At 48.4% G+C, this 17,962-nt stretch overlaps 1 protein-coding gene across 1 annotated transcript; it reads left to right on the top strand.

Annotated features, from left to right (window-relative positions):
* The first annotated feature begins 99 nt into the window (after positions 1–99).
* Cgref1 (cell growth regulator with EF-hand domain 1) lies at positions 100–17,624 on the top strand. The gene is made up of 10 exons (XM_042696712.1): positions 100–116; positions 304–371; positions 784–906; positions 5,338–5,555; positions 6,150–6,220; positions 13,672–13,774; positions 15,631–15,696; positions 15,783–15,859; positions 15,964–16,085; positions 16,754–17,624. Exons 6-10 carry the CDS (start codon positions 13,689–13,691, stop codon positions 17,312–17,314), a joined length of 912 nt encoding a protein of 303 aa, XP_042552646.1. The 5' UTR covers positions 100–116; positions 304–371; positions 784–906; positions 5,338–5,555; positions 6,150–6,220; positions 13,672–13,688; the 3' UTR covers positions 17,315–17,624.
* The last annotated feature ends 338 nt before the right edge of the window (positions 17,625–17,962 follow it).

The raw sequence follows: 17,962 nt of genomic DNA, 5'->3' as shown, positions 1-17,962 counted from the left end.
AGTGACCCCGCGGCCAGCCTCGCCGACGGCCTCGGCCCGCCTGCCCTCCCGCCCTCCCTGCTTCCTGCTTTCCCTCTGAGGTTACGGGGTTACAAGCAGTGCAGCTTAAAGGACAGGTAGTACCCCGTCCCAGCCCCCGGCAGCTGCCATCTTGGTGGCGGCCATTTTCTGGCTCCTTTCTCCCTTGCAATGGCTAAATCAAGCAATCTCGGTCACCACGCTGTCACCCACTGGGCACCCATTCAGTGACCCACACGCACTCACCACCACTGTACGACGGTGGCATCCTCCTCCCTCCCCCAGGTTAAAGCCACCCATGCAATGTGACTACATCGTCTTGTACAGCCCCTGCCTACAGGAAAGGTACAGAGGTAAGGCACTCCTCACTCTCTCTGTACCAGGAACTGGGTACAGAAGCCCCAAATCCCTAGGATATAGGAATAAAGAATACACTAGAACTTGACTGCAAATGAGAATCTTACTGGTGCTCAGACACCAGAGAAGAGTCCAGGTATCAGTGTATGCAGGGGTCAAGGTATGTAATTCAGATGTTCTGGAGGAGATTTGAATATGATCTCAATGAATCCCAACTCCAGAGTAGAGCTGGAAAAGGGAAGGACTTTTCCATATCCCTCTTCTCTATTACCACACACATCATTGCTCCTTTGTAGCTCTGGAAGTCAGAAGTCTGACAAAGGTCTTCATTGGCTAAAATCACTGTTAGTGGGACTGAGTTCCTCTGGGAGCTCATGGGATGTTTGTCTTGCCTTATCTCTCTTCCAGCTTCCAGAGAGATGCCACATGCTTTGACTCATGGCTCTTTCCTCTAGCTTCACAACCAAGTGAACCATCAGTTCCATGACTCCAAACTCTGGTTTCAAAGTCATCTCATTACTGGAGAGTCAAGTAAGCACAGCTATCTGCTGCCACCTTGCATCTGGTGAGAGAGTAATTCAGAAAGTAGAATATCAGATCTGACCATTCGCCCCCATATGCCAAATAAAGACATGATAAAGGCAGAGAAAGGAGATTTACTACATGGCATGGATATGCCAGGGGACGATAACATTTCAACTGCTTTGAGGTATAGATATGTAGTAGGGATTTTTTACTCTTTTCTCCCACATTTTGTTAGCATTAGTTAACAGGGAGTTCATTCTAATATGTCCATATATGCACACAATATACCTTGATCAGACCCTCTCTGTCACTTTCCCTTGTGTCCCTCCCCCTTCCCCAAACCCATCTCAACAAACTCCAACAATTTAAACACACATATATAAAGTATTTTGACTATATTCAACCCTCACATTACTGGCTGGTGGTCGCAGGGGTAAAGATCCCAGATCCTTGGCATGTCCAACAAAGAACTGAATGAAGGTGCACACATGAGTAAAGTGGCAAATGAGGAGTTTGGGGTTTTTTTGTTTTGTTTGTGCCAGTCCTGGGAATTTAGGCCCTGGGCACTGTCCTGAGCTTTTTTTGTTCAAGACTAGTGCTCTACCACTTGTACCACAGTTCCACTTCTGGCTTTTTGGTGGTTAACTGGAGACAAGAGTATCATGGACTTTCCTTTTGGGGCTGACTTCCAACCACAATCCTCAGATCTCAGCCTCCTGAGTAGCTAAGATTGTAGGTGTGAGCCACCCATGCTGGGCTAAAACAAGGAGTTTAATAAGGTACATCATTGAGGCAAACAGTGGGCCTGAGCTAGGACAAACACATAGTTAAGAAAGTCCCCCCCCCCAAAAAAAAAGAAAGTTTCCATGTTCTAGAGTTTGGAGAGTGTGGGAGGAGTTCACAGTAATGACAGTGGGATGATCTTAGGGAAATCAGGGATTGTGACGACAAAATTTTGGAAAATGTCAAGTGTACAAATGTACAAGGTTGCCATCCCATAGTTTTAAGTATGTGTATGCTATGCAATGCACATGCCTGAAGCCTTACATGGGATTTCCTTTTGAAAAGGTCAGGTTAAGGATACATCAAGGGTTCCACTGTGCAGGTACAGTTTGGTTAGGACAGGCCAGAAGTTTTTCCACCCCCAAGGGAGAAGTCCTGACTGAAAACTGACCACTAATTACTCCCTAGGTGTGGCTATGGGAGGTACTAGGGAAGAGATGAAACTCATGTGGCTCTCCTAAGCCATGACCAGGAGAGGGAGCCAGTTTTACCATTCATTTTATTTTTGTCTGTTGTGGAACTTGAACTCTGTGCCTGGATACTGTCCCTGAGCTCTTCAGCTCAAGGCAAGTGCTCTACCATTTTGACCCACAGTGCTACTTCTGGTTTTCTAGTGGTTAATTGGAGATAGGAGTTTCACAGACTTTCCTGCCCGGGCTGGCTTTGAACCTTGATCCGCAGATCTCAGCCTCCTGAGTATTTAGGATTACAGGCGTGAGCCACCAGAGCCCAACCCATTCTTTCCCATTCTTTCCCTATAGCACTCTCACCCTCTCCCCTCACTATTCCCCATCCCACTTGAACCCATAGATTTAAATAAAACTGGAAGAAAGGGGAGAAAAGTATGCATCACTTAAAAGTCCCAGCTACAGGTGTGGCAGTAACTGGGGTCATCCCAGTTGGTCATTATCCCAATTATGGTTTTCCAGGATTTCAGAGAAGGTATTATCACTCCCATCACCTAAGGGGAGCAGTATGGTTCCTATGAAATTCCTCCTGCTCTAGGACACAGCTTCTTGATTATAGGCAATTGTTCCTCATTTGGGGGTGGTCTGTTCTACAAGTCTCTACTGTTCCTTAGGAGTAGTTTCAGTCCTGGTCATTAAGATATCTATCAGTCTTGTCTGTCTTGGAACTCCAGGTGATTGCAAAGTATCTGTAGTGAGAATGGCTTAGGGCAAAATGGAGGCAGGGATACCAAGCTTTTCTCCTGCTTTTAGTTTGTGGGTCTATATAAGGAATCAGTCCTTTCAGCAAAAATAGTATAAGTATCTATTACTAATATATTTTTCAATAGACTGAAAGTGGATGGGTCTTTACAGTGAGAATTACTGCATTAGCTTTTGGGATTTGAATACTTACTGAGATTGCCCCTGAGAAATTCCCATCCCTAGGTCACCTGTGAGTCAGGAATTTTTACCATATAATGCTTTCCCTCTGTTCCTCCTGTGGTCACCTCATATCTCTCTGCTAACACTTTTCCCTTTCAGGACTGGAGACCTCATTTTTTTTGGTTTTGTATATCCTCCCTGTCTATGGCTACCTTCTATCTATCCACCTTTCTTCTCCTGACTGACCTCTCTAGTCTGCTTCTTTCTTAGAACCTACTATAGTTTTGTTTTGTAGGTTGTGGTGTTTGAACTCAGGGCCTGGTCTCTGTCCCTGAGCTTTCTTGCTCAAGGGTGGTGCTCTTCCACTTTAAACCACAGTGCCACTCCCTGTTTTCTTATGGTTAATTGGAGATAAGAGTCTCACAGACTTTTCTGCTCCAGCTGGCTTTGAACCTCAGTTCTCAAATCTCAGCCTCCTGAGTATCTAGGCATGAGCCACCAGCACCTGGCCCTACTATAGTTTTTATCTCCGCCTCCCCCCCCCCCCCCCCCTCTGACAGAGAGTAGAGTAAGTGTCTGGGGATTCATTTCTGACTGTCAATCTCACTGTCTCACTGTCAATTAGTTCACTGTTTCTTTCTGGTCTTTGTTCCTTTTTATTTTTGGGTGAGTGACCTTGATCTCAGGGCCTAGGTGCTGTCCCTAAGCTTTTTTGCTCAAGGCTACACTCTACACTTTGAGCCACAGTGCCACTTCTGGTTTTCTGATGGTTAATTGAGTTAATTGGAGATTAGAGTTTCACAGATTTCCTGCCAGGGCTGGCTTTGAACCATGATGCTCAAATCTCAGCCTCCAGAGTAGCTAGGATTATGGGCATGAGCCACTGGTGCCCAGCTTTGTTTTTTTTTTTTTTTTTTTTGTCGGTCATGGGGCTTGAACTCTGGGCCTGAACACTGTCCCTCAGTTCTTCAGCTCAAGGCTAGAGCTCTACCACTTGAGCTACAGTGTTACTTCCCGTTTTCTGGTGGTTTATTGGAGATAAGAGTTTCAGGGACTTTCCTGCCCAGGCTGGCTTTGAACCGTGATCCTCAGATCTCAGCCTCCTGAGTAGCTAGGATTACAGGCGTGACCATCGGCGCCTGGTTCCAGCTTTGTTCTTTTGTCCTCACTCAGGTTCACTGATTTCAACGTCTTCCCAAGTTGTTCTTGCTTCATGCTAGTTTGATCTTAAATAGCTGCTGCATTGTACCAAGTCACTTGTTGCTAATTTCAGAGAATTCTGGGTTTGTTTTGAAAACTACAGATTATATAACAAGGTCCCTATCAGTTTTACTTCTTTGGACATTTGCTTTGTTAAGCAAGCTCTGAAAAACACATGACAATATATACTCATTAGTAGGAGTTGTTTCTTGGTTTACAGATTGTTGGCATTTTCTTTCTGTCTCTGTTCTGAATGCTCCTGATGACTCTAGGAGAAGAATAAGTTACTCCTTGGTATCTAAACTGCACAGATATTGCAGGAGTATAGTTTGGTCTTAATTGTCCCAAAAGGCCCATATGACAAAGGCTTGGTTCCTAGCCTGGCATTTGGGGGAGGTGGTGGAACTATGAAGAAATGGGGCCTAGTTGTAGGTCCTTAGGTCATTGGTAGCATGTCCTCTAAGCTGATTCTGAGACCTCACTCTTTTCTCCTATTTCTTTTCTTCTTCTGGGTCATGAAGTAAGTGGTTTTGTTCTGCCAGATTCTGGGTTCCTCTAGGAGCTTTGGGAGGAAAAAGGAGATAAGGAGACTTATTTCATGGCACAGGCAGCTATGCGAAGATAGCATTTCAGACCATCCTTGGTGTACAACATGAGTGATATGCTTAAATAGACAGGAACTCCAGGCAGGGGATGAAATGTATGCATGGTTGAAGAGTTCCAGTGGGCCTCTTTGGCCATTCTTCACTAGTCAGAATAAACAAGTCATGGTTGCTGGTGGGTGGTCTGTCCTGAGGAAGGAGGTCTGGTGTTCCTTAGGGAGAGGTGCCTGTGCTTCCTTGCCATAAGGATGCTAAGGATCCGTCTGTCCCTTCTGCCTTCCAAGGTCATTGTGAAGTGACTGCAGGGAGGATGGCTTTTATTTAATATATGGGCTCAGCAAAAGGTGCTTTGAAGCACATTTTCAGGCCTGCACCATCAGCTCTCTGTCTCTGTCTCTGTCTGTCTGTCTGTCTGTCTCTCTCTCTCTCTCTCTCTCTCTCACACACACACACACACACACACACACACTCCAGTCTATCTCCGTCCTGGTCTCGGTGACACATCCTCCTGCTGACCACAGGGAGGCCGGTAGCTGGCTCGGGCGGGGCGGTGGCTGGCACCGGCTCGGGACTCTGCCCGGCCTGGGCGGCGGCGGCTGGGAGAGCGACGACGTGGAGCGGCCACGTGGAGCAACTCGGGGCGGGTCGGCCACCACCCGGGCGGCGAGGTGCGGAGGCGAGGCCGGCAGCCTGGAGCGCGCAGGGAGCCGGAGCCCCAGCCCCGCGGGCACCGCAGCAGGTGGGTCGGGCCGTGCCCAGCGAGCTCGGGGCTGGGCAGGCTGCGTGGGCACCGCAGCGCAGCGGGCGAGGCGGCCTCCTAGCCGTGGTCCCGGCCATCCCCTGCGGTTTGGTCCTGGCAGGAGCGATGCGCTTGCCTCTGCGCACCCCTGGGGAGAAGTCATCCTTCAGGACAGGTAGAGCAAGTGGCTGGGAGGCACCCCGGAGAACCCTGCGATTTGGGGGTGGGTCCCCCAGCTCCCAGCCTTTCCCTCCGGTGTAGGATGCCCTGGAGCAGGAGGTGCCCTGGCAAGTTGCATTGAAGACCTGGAAAACTGGAAGGGCTGGAGATAGATGGATATTCAGCTGCGAATGGTGGGGCCCAGCCCAGCCCAGCCCAGGCGTGCGCTCCTGTGGCTGGGAAGTTGCAGCATCCTTTCTTGAGGAGTGGGAGGCACAGAGGGATAAACCAATGGGGAGAGTGCACTTCAGATAACTTCCTAACAAGCAGACATGGCACAGACAGTGGCGCTGAACAGAGATGCAGCGTAAGAAATGTATGCGCTAGGTGGGAAGTTACTCAAGGTAACCAGGAAGGTCCTGCTCCCTCCCCCAGCACTGGAGGAACATTCCCTGCCCCTGCCACGCAGTCCTCAGGATTCAGCACCTCCAGCCCCTGGGAGACAGGTACTGTTCATAGTGTGCGTGTGTGTGTGTGTGTGTGTGTGTGTGTGCATACAAGCATGTGCTTAGGGCTTGAACTTAAGGCTTGAACACAGTCCTGAGCTGTTTTCCTCAAGGCTAGTGCTCTACCACTTGAGCCACAGCTCCACATCTAGCTTTTTGGTGATTAATTGGAAATAAGAGTCTCATGGACTTTCCTGCTCGGACTGGCTTCAAACCATGATCCTCAGATCTTAACCTTCTGAGTAGCTAGGATTACAGGTGTGAGCCCCCAACCCCAAGCTGTTGTCTTCATTTTAAAGATGAAGATTCCACTCTTTGGAGAGGTGCAGACTTTGGCCTAGCTCACACAGCAGGGTCAAGAGGCAGGATTTGATCAAAGGTCTAACCCTCAAGGCCAAGATTTCCTTCTCTGTACTGTGCAAAGGTTTGAAGAAATCTCATGCAGAAGGTCACTGTGAAAAAAGTATGCATCTAAGAACTTCACTGAACGATATCACAACTGTTAACTAACAGTTATACTGGCTTTCATGTGTTTATTAGGGCAGTTATATTCATGCACAGTATAATTATAGGAAATGGTTTGTTTTTATTTGACAAGCAGTGGTTTGATGGCTGTTTTATTTCTGTTGCTTACAAAAACCTCTGTAGGGACTGTGAAGGTAGCCCAGTGGTAGAGTGCTTACTTTGCATGCATGAGGCCCTGAGTTCAATTCCTCAGCACTACATAAGCAGAAAAAGCTGAAGTGGCGCTGTGGCTCAAGTGGTAGAGTGTCAGCCTTGAGCTGAAGAGCTCAGGGACAGTGCCCAGGCCCAGAGTTCAGGCCCCATGACTGACAAAAAAAAAAAAGTAAGCATAGCAAGGCTCTGGTGGTTCATGCCTATAATCCCTCCCCCCCACCCCCAGTCTTGGGGCTTGAACACAGAGCCTGGGCTCTGTCCCTAAGCCTCTTTGTGCTCAAGGCTAGTGCTCTACCACTTTAGCCACAGCACCGCTTCTGTCTTTTTTGAGTAGTTTATTGGAGATAAGAGTCTCACGGAGACCTTTCTGCCCAGGCTGGCTTTGAACCTCCATTCTTAGATCTCAGCCCCCTGAGTAGCTAGGATTACAGGCATGACCCACTGGCACCCAGCCCAAGATCCTTATCTCCAGTTAATCAGCAAATAGAAATGGAGGTGTGGCTCAACTGGTAGATCACCAGCTTTGAGTAAAAACGGTAAAGAAGAGCATGAAGCCCTGAGTTCAAGCTCCAGTACCAATACAAATGTGTGAGCATGAACATGTCAGTCACATTGTACCACCCATTACACATTAAATGAGGTGTTAGTTTGACTCTTTTTTTTTTTTAGTTGGTCATGGGGCTTGAACTCAGGGCTTTGGTGCTGTCCTGTCCCTGAGCTTTCTGCGCTCAAGGCTAGTGCTCTCTACCACTTGAGCCACAGTGCCACTTCTGTTTTCTGGTGGTTAATTGGAGATAAGAGTCTCACAGAGGGCTGGGAAGGTGGCTCAGTAGCAGAGTGCTTGCCTTGCATGCATGAGGCCCTGGGTTCGATTCCTCAGCCGCATAAGCAGAAAAAGCCAGAAGTAGCGCTGTGGCTCAAGTGGTAGAGTGCTCACTTTGAGCTGAAGAGCTGAAGGACAGTGCCAGGCCAAGAGTTCAGACCCCACAACCGGGGAAAAAAAAAAAAAAAAAGTCTCACAGATTTCCTGCCCAGGCTGGCTTCAAATTACAATCCTCAGATCTCAGCCTCCTGAGTAGCTAAGATTACAGGCGTGAGTCATCAGTGTCCAGCTAATCACTTAGTTTTATTTCTTTTGTGCCAGTCCTGAGGGTTAAACTTAGGACCTGGGTGCTGTCTCTTAGCTTTTTTACTTAAAGCTGATGCTCTACCACTTGAGCCACAACTCTTTATTCTGGCTTTTGGCTGGTTAATTGGAGGTAAGAGTCTCCTGGGCTTTCCTGCCTAGGCTGGCTTCAAGCCATGATCCTTGGATCTCAGCTTCCATTACAGACGTGAGTCACTAGCACCAGACAAAGTAGCCAAAGTTTAGTGATGATAATGAACTTACCAGAGATCAGAGGAGAGTCAGTGTTGGGACTGGGACTTGCAAGTGGGTCAGGCTGGTTTCTCCAGCTCTGCTCTCTTGACTGCACATACAGACGTGTGTGAGGGTAGCTCGGGCACTGCTGGGCATGTGCGGGACATAGGACCAGGAGGACAGTGATAGCAATTTGTGTGGGGAGGGCTCAGAACCAAGGACATAATTTACCAGGCCTGATCAAAACTGATTTTTTCAAGACAGTGACAGCAGAGCAGTAGCCAAGCCCAGGGAGAGGCAGAGGCCCTTCTGAGAGGAAGCCGCAGTGTGGCTTGTCCATGTTACCCATTCTTACACAGTTGGTGTTCTGATTATTATTATGACTTAACAAATCACTCAAAACTTGGTAGCTTAGAATAGAAACTAGGGGAAAGCCCTGTGTCCAAAAAAGTCTCCATATTCCCTGGGCCACTACTTATGCTTACAAATGATTTCCAACTTCTGGGCTCCATCCCCAGCATTAGGCATACTGTTGAACAGCTAGGGTTGAAGAAGCACTGGTCCTTGCCTTCCTTGCTCCCTGGCTGGCTAGCCAATAGGGCTAACTCTTTAACTTTGATTAGGCTCTGTGGAAATCCTTTCTTCTTTCTCCTCATTAAAAAATCAATGTGTGAGCTGGGCGCTAGTGGCTCATGCCTATAGTCTTAGCTACTCAGGAGGCTGAGATCTGAGGATCGTGGTTCAAAGCCAGCCCTGGCAGGAAAATCTGAGAGTTTCTCTCCCTCTCTCTCTCTCTCTCTTTTTTTTTTTTTTTTGCTGATTGTGGGGCCTGACTCTGTCTGGGCTTGGGCGCTGTCTCTCAGCTCTTCAGCTCAAGGCTAGTACTCGACCACTTGAGCCACAGTGACACTTCTGGCTTTTTCTGCTTATTTGGTGCTGAGGAATCAAACCCAGGGCCTCATGCATGCGAGGCAAGCACTCTACCGCTGAGCCACCTTCCCAGCCCATCTGTAAGACTCTTATCTCCAGTTAACCACCAGAAAATCAGAAGTAAGTGGTAGAGCACTGGCCTTGAGCTAAAGAGCTCAGGGACAGCACCCAGTCCTAGAGTTCAAGCACCACAACCGACCAAAAAAATAAAAAAATCAATGTGTGAGCTGGGCACTGGTGGCTCACGCCTGTAATCCTAGCTACTCAGGAGGCTGAGATCTGAGGATCTCGGTTCAAAGCCAGCTAGAGCAGGAAAGTCCAAGAGACTCTTACCTCCAGTTAACCACCGGAAAATAGGAAGTGGTGGTAGAGTGCTAGCCTTGAGCAAAAAGAGCTCAGAGACAATACCTAGGTCCTGAGTTTAAGTCCATGAGAGGAAAAAAAATCAATTATACAGATATTCTCACAAATTTCTCCTATCTCTCTTTGTTCTTGGACACTCTGCTAGGTTTAGTAGAACTTATCTGCAATCCCTACACTTGGAAGGCTGAGGCAAGAGGATCATGAGTTTGAGACCATCCTGGAGTATATAGCGACTTCCATATATGCCTGAGCTACATAGCAAGAACCTGTCTCCAAACAACTACAAACTCTTTTTGTTTTCATTGTCAATTATGGGGTTTAAACCCCCCACGGGAGGCTCAGTCTTTGAAGTTCACAAATGTCCTCTTCTAACACATTCAGCTGGGATAATGAGTTTTGACAGTTCTGAGAATTTAAATGACTTCATTGTCTCCCGTGGCCTGGTCCTAGCAGTGAAGCAGATGGGATGGAGGAAGTAATTTGAGAAAATCCAGGTGGAGAGGTTGTGTGAAGAAGGGAGGGTATGTGTGAAATGGGCACAGAGCAGTCAGAAAACTTTTGGCAGGAGAAAGGCCACCTTGGGTAGCAGGCGCTGCCCTACCCAGGCATGTCACCTTCTGCCCTCCCCGTGCCCTGTGAGGCCTCTCCTCAGCCCAGGTCACAGAAGGCGACCTGAGGCCGAGAAGGCACAGCTACTGTACTGTGCAGCCACATTTGGAACTTAGCTTGTGGTTAGGGCCAAGACCCCTGGACTTTGGACTGGATTACATTTCACTCAAGGCCTAGCACTCTACCACTAGAGCCACAGTGCCACTTCCGGTTTCCTGAATGGTTTATTGGAGATAAGAGTTTCACTGACTTCCCTGCCTGGGCTGGCTTTGAACCACAATCCTCAGATCTCAGCCTCCTGAATAGCTAGGAATACAGGCATGAGCCACTGGTGCCCAGCCAATCCTCCTGTCTTAATCTCCCAAGTAGCTGGGATTATAGGCATGTACATACAATTTCTGTTTCTATCTTATTTGAGTCTTTTCCTAATTTTAAATTTTTGCAAGCTTTAAGATGAAAAAGAATATATAGTTCTACTTTATCACTTTCATCTTACTGATAAGATAGTACCTCATTTATAGTAGATGCTTAAGAAATATTAAGGAACAGACTGTGGGCTTAGCTTGGTGGTTGAGTGCTTACCTAGCATGCATGGGGACTTGGATTTGATCCCCAGTGCTGCAAAAGAAAAAAAAAATAATGTATATCTTTATTCCTCAAGTATATTTGCTCTTACTTTCTGAGAGTCTTGCTTGCCCTTCTGTGTGTGATAATTCCAATATAGCAATTCTGGTTTTTTGGCCTAATTTTGCTATTGTTTTACTGGCTTTTATTCACAGTGCCTTACTTCCTTGTATATTTATGACCTTTTGGTTAGTTTGTTTGGTGCTGGGTATTAAACCCAGGGTCTTGGGCACATTAAGTGAATGTTGTAGTACTGATAACTCCCCAGGCCAAGAATCCATGTTTCTTGAAAGTTCATCAATGGAATTCTTTGATTGGAGTTGGTTTTCTCCAGGGAAGATGAGGTTTTCCTCTGTCAACCACGACCACTATCACTTCAGAATAAACAAAACCTGCCTAGCACCCGAGGCTCAAGCCTATAATCCTAATCTGAGGATCGAAATTGAAAGGGAGCCCACGCAGCAAAATCTGTGAGCCTCTTTTCTTCAATTAACTACCAAAACAAGCCAGAACTGGAGCTGTAGCTCAGTGGTAGAGCACTAGCTTCAAGCACAAAAGCCCAGATCTGATACAAAAATAAATAAATAAATAAAACCTGCCTTAGGCTTTTTGAACCCTACAGATAGATCAATTCAAGCCTCAATCCCATAAGGCAGCAGGCTGGTTTAAAATTCTCAGGAAAGGTATTTTTCTTCTTCTCCCTTCTCCTTTAGCACCAGGATCAAAGTTGGTGAGTCTTCTTTGTCCTTTGCCACAGTAAGCTTTGTTCACCTTTGTACCAGGTTGCTATTAAGAATCCAGACTTTATATGGGAATCTGCTATTCATTTCTTTATCTCTGGTCTCCTCTGCTGCACACACCACTCAGACTGATAGTTCAAGTTCACATGGGCTGGGTTTGGCATACACTTGAGGCAAAGGCTGACATTAAATTCACTTTTCCCCCAGATTACTGGTTTCACCCTGCTTTGGTGAGAATCTCTTGCCTACTCAATGCTTTTTAAAGAACACTTTCTATTTTTGTCCAGCTTTGTAATTACTTTGGGACATTTACTGTCATACTTCTAGACATGAAATATGTCACAGTCCTGTCATTGGGCTGTGACCGACCAGAGATCTCTGGTCCAACGGTCTTCCTTGAATGAGCCCAAGACATTGTCTTCTCTCCTGGGCACAAAAACAAAATCTCAACTATCTATGGTGCCAGCTGTGTGGGTGAATGCTTTTTTTTTTTTTTTTGCTGGTCCTGGGGTTTGAACTCAGATTCTATATACTGGTAGTCTCCCCTTCTAGCGGACTTCTGTGCCTTCCTGCATCTTGCTCAAGGCAGCGTGTTTTTTTTTTTTTCTTTTTTGTTGGTTGTGGGTCTTGAACTCAGGGCTTAGGTGCTGTCCTTGAGGTTTTCTGCTCAAGGTTAGCGCTCTACCACTTTGAGCTGTAGCTCTACTTCCAGTTTCTGAGTGGTTAATTGGAGATAAGAGTCTCACAGACTTTTCCTGCTCAAGCTGGCTTCACACCACAATCCTTCGATGTCAGCCTCCTGAGTAGCTAGGATTATAGGCATGAGCAATCAGTGGTTAGTTGAAGGCAGCATTTTTTGATCTTCTCATGGGCCAGAGTCACTGCTCTTCCTCTCATCTCTGAGGGAATCGATGTCCACTTACGGGGGGCGTAGAACTCAGAGAATCTGCTAAAAGCTGTGAACCTTCCTCTAGGAAAATGCAGTGCTGGCTGGATTGTAGGGTACCATGCTAGAGGGTTAGATCATCAAGCAACAGATGAGTTTTTCTCCCTAGAGATGGGTTTGGGGCCTCAGGGGTGGGCATCTGCTTCCATGGAAACTCATGTTATACGTACCTATCTCCTTAGGACTTACCAGAGAGCTTTGTGCCCTGTTTTCAACCAGTCCATTTTGTATATGGTTGTCTCCATATAATTGAGTGATTACTTTGGTAACCACGGTGCCACTTCCAGCCTTTTCTGTTTATGTCGTGCTGAGGAATCGAACCTCATACTTGCAAGGCATGCACTCCACCGCTGAGCTACCTTCCCAGCCCCATATTCTATCATTTGAGCCACGTCTCCACTCTAGCTTTTTGTGGTTAATTGGAGATAAGAGGCTTTCAGACTTTATCCTGCCCAAGCTGGCTTTCAACCATGATCATCAGATCTCAGCCACCTGAATAGCTAGAATTACAGGCATGAGCCACTGGTGCCCAGCTAGCTAGTTGATTTCTAATAAATACAAATTAATCATCTATCTTCCCCTTTGCCTCTGTAGGTTTGTGTGTGTGTGTGTGTGTGTGTGTGTGTGTGTGTGTGTGTGTGGTGTTGATGATGGGTTTGAACTCTGGGCCTGGGCGCTGTCCCTCAGCTCTTCAGCTCAAGGCAGGCACTCTATCACTTGAGCCACAGTGCTCCTTCCGGTTTTCTCGTGGTTTATTGCAGGTAAGAATCTCACAGACTTTCCTGCCCAGCTGGCTTTGAACCATCTTAGTAGCTAGGGTTACAGGTGTGAACCACCAGCACCTGGCCTCTTTTTGTGTTTTTAATCTGACCTCTCTGAGGTCCTCCCTCCCTATGTATAAAATGAGTGGCCTAAAGTACAACCGGCATACTTGAGTGGCCCTTCACTGAGAACCTCAGGGACTATGAGGAACAGAGCCGTGAAGAGCCCACCTCTCCCTAGGACTGTTTCTCCAGACAAGCTCTGATTTATGAGAACTCTTTTCTGAGTAAAATTCCATGGGAGATGGCTGATATTCATGTATAGGTCTCATATGGGGTGAGTCTTGTCCTCTGGGCTCCTGTTTGTAAAGGCAAAGAGAGAAGGCATTTCTTTGTGAGCCAGCTGATTTCTGACACTGTGACCCTGGATCTGTTCCTAGGTCCAGCTCCAAGAAGAATGGTACCTTGGATCATGAGTGCATTCATACTGCCACTGCTCCTGCTCCCACTGGGCCAAGCTGCTCCCAAGGATGGAGCCATCAGGTAGGAGGGTTAGGGGTGTGAGCTGTGGGCTTGGGCTGGGAGTCTCTGAAGGATGACCTGGGCCTCTCTGGGAGCCAGGTGCTTGGACTCCCCTCCCCCAACCTCCTGCCTTGTGCCTGTTAGAATGGTACAAGGTGGGCATTCAGTTCCTGGTTGTTGACTCCTTTGCGACAGAGTGCTTAGCTCCAGTGCAGCGTGGAGTGCTGAGAAGCTAGGGACAGGGAAGAGTCTGTGGGAATGACAAGGAACTAGAGATCATTAGCATATCATTTCTATTTTATTAGAACCCATTTCTAGACACGGTGTTTATCCATGCTGCGCAGTACATATCATGTGTAGGAGGGAAGGTAGAAATAGCCTCCAGGACTGGCAGCAGTGACAAAAATGGCCTCAACAGCTCCTGCTAGCTCGCTGCCATCATGGCCTGGTTTATATGTAGCCCCATCCAGAACTGGGTGCAATGTTCTGAGCATTGAAGGCAGACCAAGAGATGCGCAGCAGACTGAAACCCCAAATTGAGCTAGCTATCATGTGTCATGGAGCAAGCTGGCCTGTATAAACCTGGTCAGTGCCAGCGCTGAAGGAAGTTGTTCTAAACCATGTTCCCCTGCCACTCAGTAGGCTGTCACCTCCCATTGTCTACAAGGTATGGCTTCTTCTGGTCTTGACTACCAGATACCTCCTTTGGGTTTTTGAACCCTTCTTCCTTCTCTTCCTTCTTTCTTTCCTAGAGGTACTGGGGACTGAACTTAAGAGTCTGGAGTAGCAAGTGCTGTCATTTGAACCATATACCCAGTCTCTGTGTGTGTGTGTGTGTGTGTGTGTGTGTGTGTTTGTGTGTGTGTGAGTACTAGGGCTTGAAATCAGGGCATCCCACTCTTGCTTGGCTTCTTCACTCAAGATTCTACCATTTGCTGGGGCTGGGAAGGTGGCTCAGTGGTAGAGTGCTTGTCTTGCATGCATGAGGCCCTGGGTTCAATTCCTCAGCACCACATAAGCAAAAAGAAAAAAGCCGGAAGTGGCCCTGTGGCTCAAGTGGTAGAGCGCTAGCCTTGAGCTGAAGAGCTGAGGGATAGCGCCCAGGCCAGAGTTCAGGCCCCACGACCAACAACAACAAAAACAAAAAGGATTCTACCATTTGAGTCACATCCCCAATTCCTGCCTTTTGCTGGTTAATTGGAGATAAGAATCTCATGGGCTTTTCTGCCTGGGCTGGCTTCCAATCTGAGTAGCTAGAATTAAAGGCATGAGTCACCAGCTCCCTTTGCTTGTCTTTCAGATAGGATTTCAAGCTAAATTTCCAGGGGCTAGTCTCCTGCCATAATCCTCCTACCTGTGCCTCCTGAGCAGCAGGGGTTATAGACATGTGCCAACATACTCAGCCTTTCTTTGGGTTTTCTTTTTTTTTGGGGGTGGGGGGCGGGGGTCTGGTTGTGGGGCCTGAACTCTGGGCCTGGGCGCTGTCCCTCAGCTCTTCAGCTCAAGGCTAGCGCTCTACCACTTGAGCCACAGCGCCACTTCCAGCTTTTTTCTTATGTGGTGCTGTCGAATCGAACCCAGGGCCTCATGCATACAAGGCAAGCTCTCTGCCACTGAGCCACCTTCCCAGCCCCTTCCCAGCCCTTTCTTTGGGTTTTCTAAAGACTAAATAAGGCAGCTGCAAAAACAGCCTGAGGGATTGACGTTCTGATTGCTAAGGCACTTGAAGGTTCTCATCTTAAGGATTTTGGGAATTCAAGGAACGGCACAATTCCCTTTGGGTTGAGAAGTCAGCCAGGAGGCTGGGGCATGGAAGGCGGGTAGGCTGGCCCTCAAGGAGGTTCTCTGAAAAGCTGGTCTTTCCCTCCCTACTCCAGGCCAGCCCCTGAAGAACAGCAGCGGCTCCTGCCCAACCCCTTTGAGCCAGGTCCAGAGCAGCTTCGGTGAGTAGCTGGGCTGGGGCCGTCAGAAAGGTCAGGTCAGGCGTGAGAGACTGGATGTGCATGGCGATTTGCCTCTTTTCCAACAGGCTTCTGCAGAACTACCTGAAGGGCCTGGGGAAGATGAAAAGGGAAGAGGAGCCAGAGGCCATGAACCGGGAGCAGGGTGAGGAGCCGGGCTGCTGGGCCTGGGATGCCCGGGGCATTAGTGCTGGCTACGGGCCTTCCCCACAGGCCCTGTGCCTCTCCTAACCAGCTTCTCCTCTCTAGTTCTCCTCTACCTCTTTGCACTCCATGACTACGACCAGAGTGGACAGCTGGACGGCCTGGAGCTCTTGGTCATGCTGACAGCAGCTCTAGCCCCTGGACTCGCTGACTTTCCCATCAACCCAGTAAGCTCCACATGAGACTCTGCGGTGCTTTTCCATTATGGTTCTCGGTAGAGCCTCTATAAATGGTGGCTCACACTTGTAATCCTAGCTACTCAGGAGGCTAGGATCACAGCCTAAGGATCCTTGAGGATCACAGTTCTAAGCCAGCCCAAGCAGGAAAGTCTGTGAGACTCTTATCTCCAATTAACCACCGAAAAGCTAGAAATGTAGCTGTAGGTCAACTGGTAGAGCACTAGCCTTGAGCAAAAGAACTCAGGGACAGTGCCCAGGCCTTGAGTTCAGGCCCCAAAAACAAAACAAGAGCTGGGCACAGGTGGCTCATACCTGTAGTCCTAGATACTCAGGAGGCTGAGATATGAGGATCTCAGTTCAAAGCCAGCCCAGGCAGGAAAGACCATGAGACTCTTATCTCCAATAAACCACCAGAAAGCCAGAAGTGGCGTTGTAGCTCAAGTGGTAGAGCATTCACCTTGAGCTGAAGAACTGAGGGACAGCGCCCAGGCCCAGAGTTCAAGCCCCATGACCGACAAAACAAAACAAAAACAAAACAGAAAAACAGGAGTAGGGGAGGCTCCAAAGCCTCTACGGCAGGGCTGGGGTATCGGATGGGGCAGGCCTCTTGAGAACACGTCTGGAAACTCCATGGGAACTCTGTTGTACTCCCATAGGTGATCCTGGTTGTGGACAAGGTGCTTGAGACCCAGGACCTGAATGGAGATGGGCTCCTAACCCCGGCAGAGCTCGTCAGCTTCCCAGGAGAAGCCCCCCGGCATACAGAGCTCCCAGGACTCCTAGTCCCAGCTCTGCAGGAGCCCCAAGCTACTGGGAGGCAGGCCCTATCTGCTAAAAGCCCACTGAGACAAGAAACCCAGGAAGCCCTGGGATCCAGGGAAGAGGCATGGGGCCAGGAAGCAGCCGGAAGGGAGGCTTTGCAGCCTCTACAGGAAGCTGCACATAAACCAGGAACTGAAGGCGATGCCCCAGCTTCCCTCGTCCCTGAAGCCAGGGGACAGGAAGTGGCTGAAGATCCCCCAGGTTCTGAAGGAGAGGCTAGGGAACAGGTAGAGGTGGAAGGAGGATATGTCCCAGGTCCCAGACAAGATGCTGAGGAAGAGGCAGAGGCCAAGGACAATGGCGGGGAGGTCCTTCTGGGGGAAACACTGGAGTCCAAGAACCTCCCAAACGAGTTTGAGGTTCATAGTATTCAACTGGAGAATGATGAGATATAGACATTGAGGATACAGGCTTGCAACTCTCAAAATCTCAGTGTCAGGACACAAGCCTAAGGGGACAAGAGCCACCTTGGAACTGGATGTAATGGCCCAGACTAGTGATCCCAGCACTCAGAACACAAAAGCAGGAAGGTAGTGTGTTCAAGGCCAGCCTAGACTACATAGTGAGACCTTGTCTCAAAACCAAAAGAATATAAACCAATTTCTGTGGCCCCTTTGGGGGCAACAGCAGGAGACATGTCTTTCTGTGTAGTTCAAGGAGACCCTAAACTGAGAGACAACATTCAGATTCAGACAACCAATAAAGAACAAAATGAATTTATCTCTTGGGCTATTCTGCACTGGTCAAGCTTTGCCAGATCCTATCAGGGATAGAGTTGGGGTGGGGATGGGGGTGTGTGTGTGCGATGGACAAGCATCTTAGATTCTTAGATTCAGCTTTCCCAGTGCCTCTGACCTGGAACTGTCAAAACAGCTAAGTCTGCACCATGATCTACAACCTGCAGCAGACAGCCCAGGAGAAAGCACAGTCTGTCTCTGGAGCCTGAGGCTGCTCCCACGCCCTCCACAGGGTGGTCAGATACCAGTGCCCTCTTCCTACCACTCAGGCAGATGGTCTGTGTCACCCTGCACCTGCCCTCCTGT

The sequence above is a fragment of the Dipodomys spectabilis genome, unplaced genomic scaffold, assembly GCF_019054845.1.
Source record: "Dipodomys spectabilis isolate Male_0828 unplaced genomic scaffold, ASM1905484v1 ptg000210l, whole genome shotgun sequence".
In the NCBI taxonomy this organism is placed as follows: Eukaryota; Metazoa; Chordata; class Mammalia; order Rodentia; family Heteromyidae; genus Dipodomys; species Dipodomys spectabilis.
The sequence above is the reverse complement of the archived record's forward strand: the minus strand, read 5'-3'. Positions and strand labels throughout refer to the sequence as shown.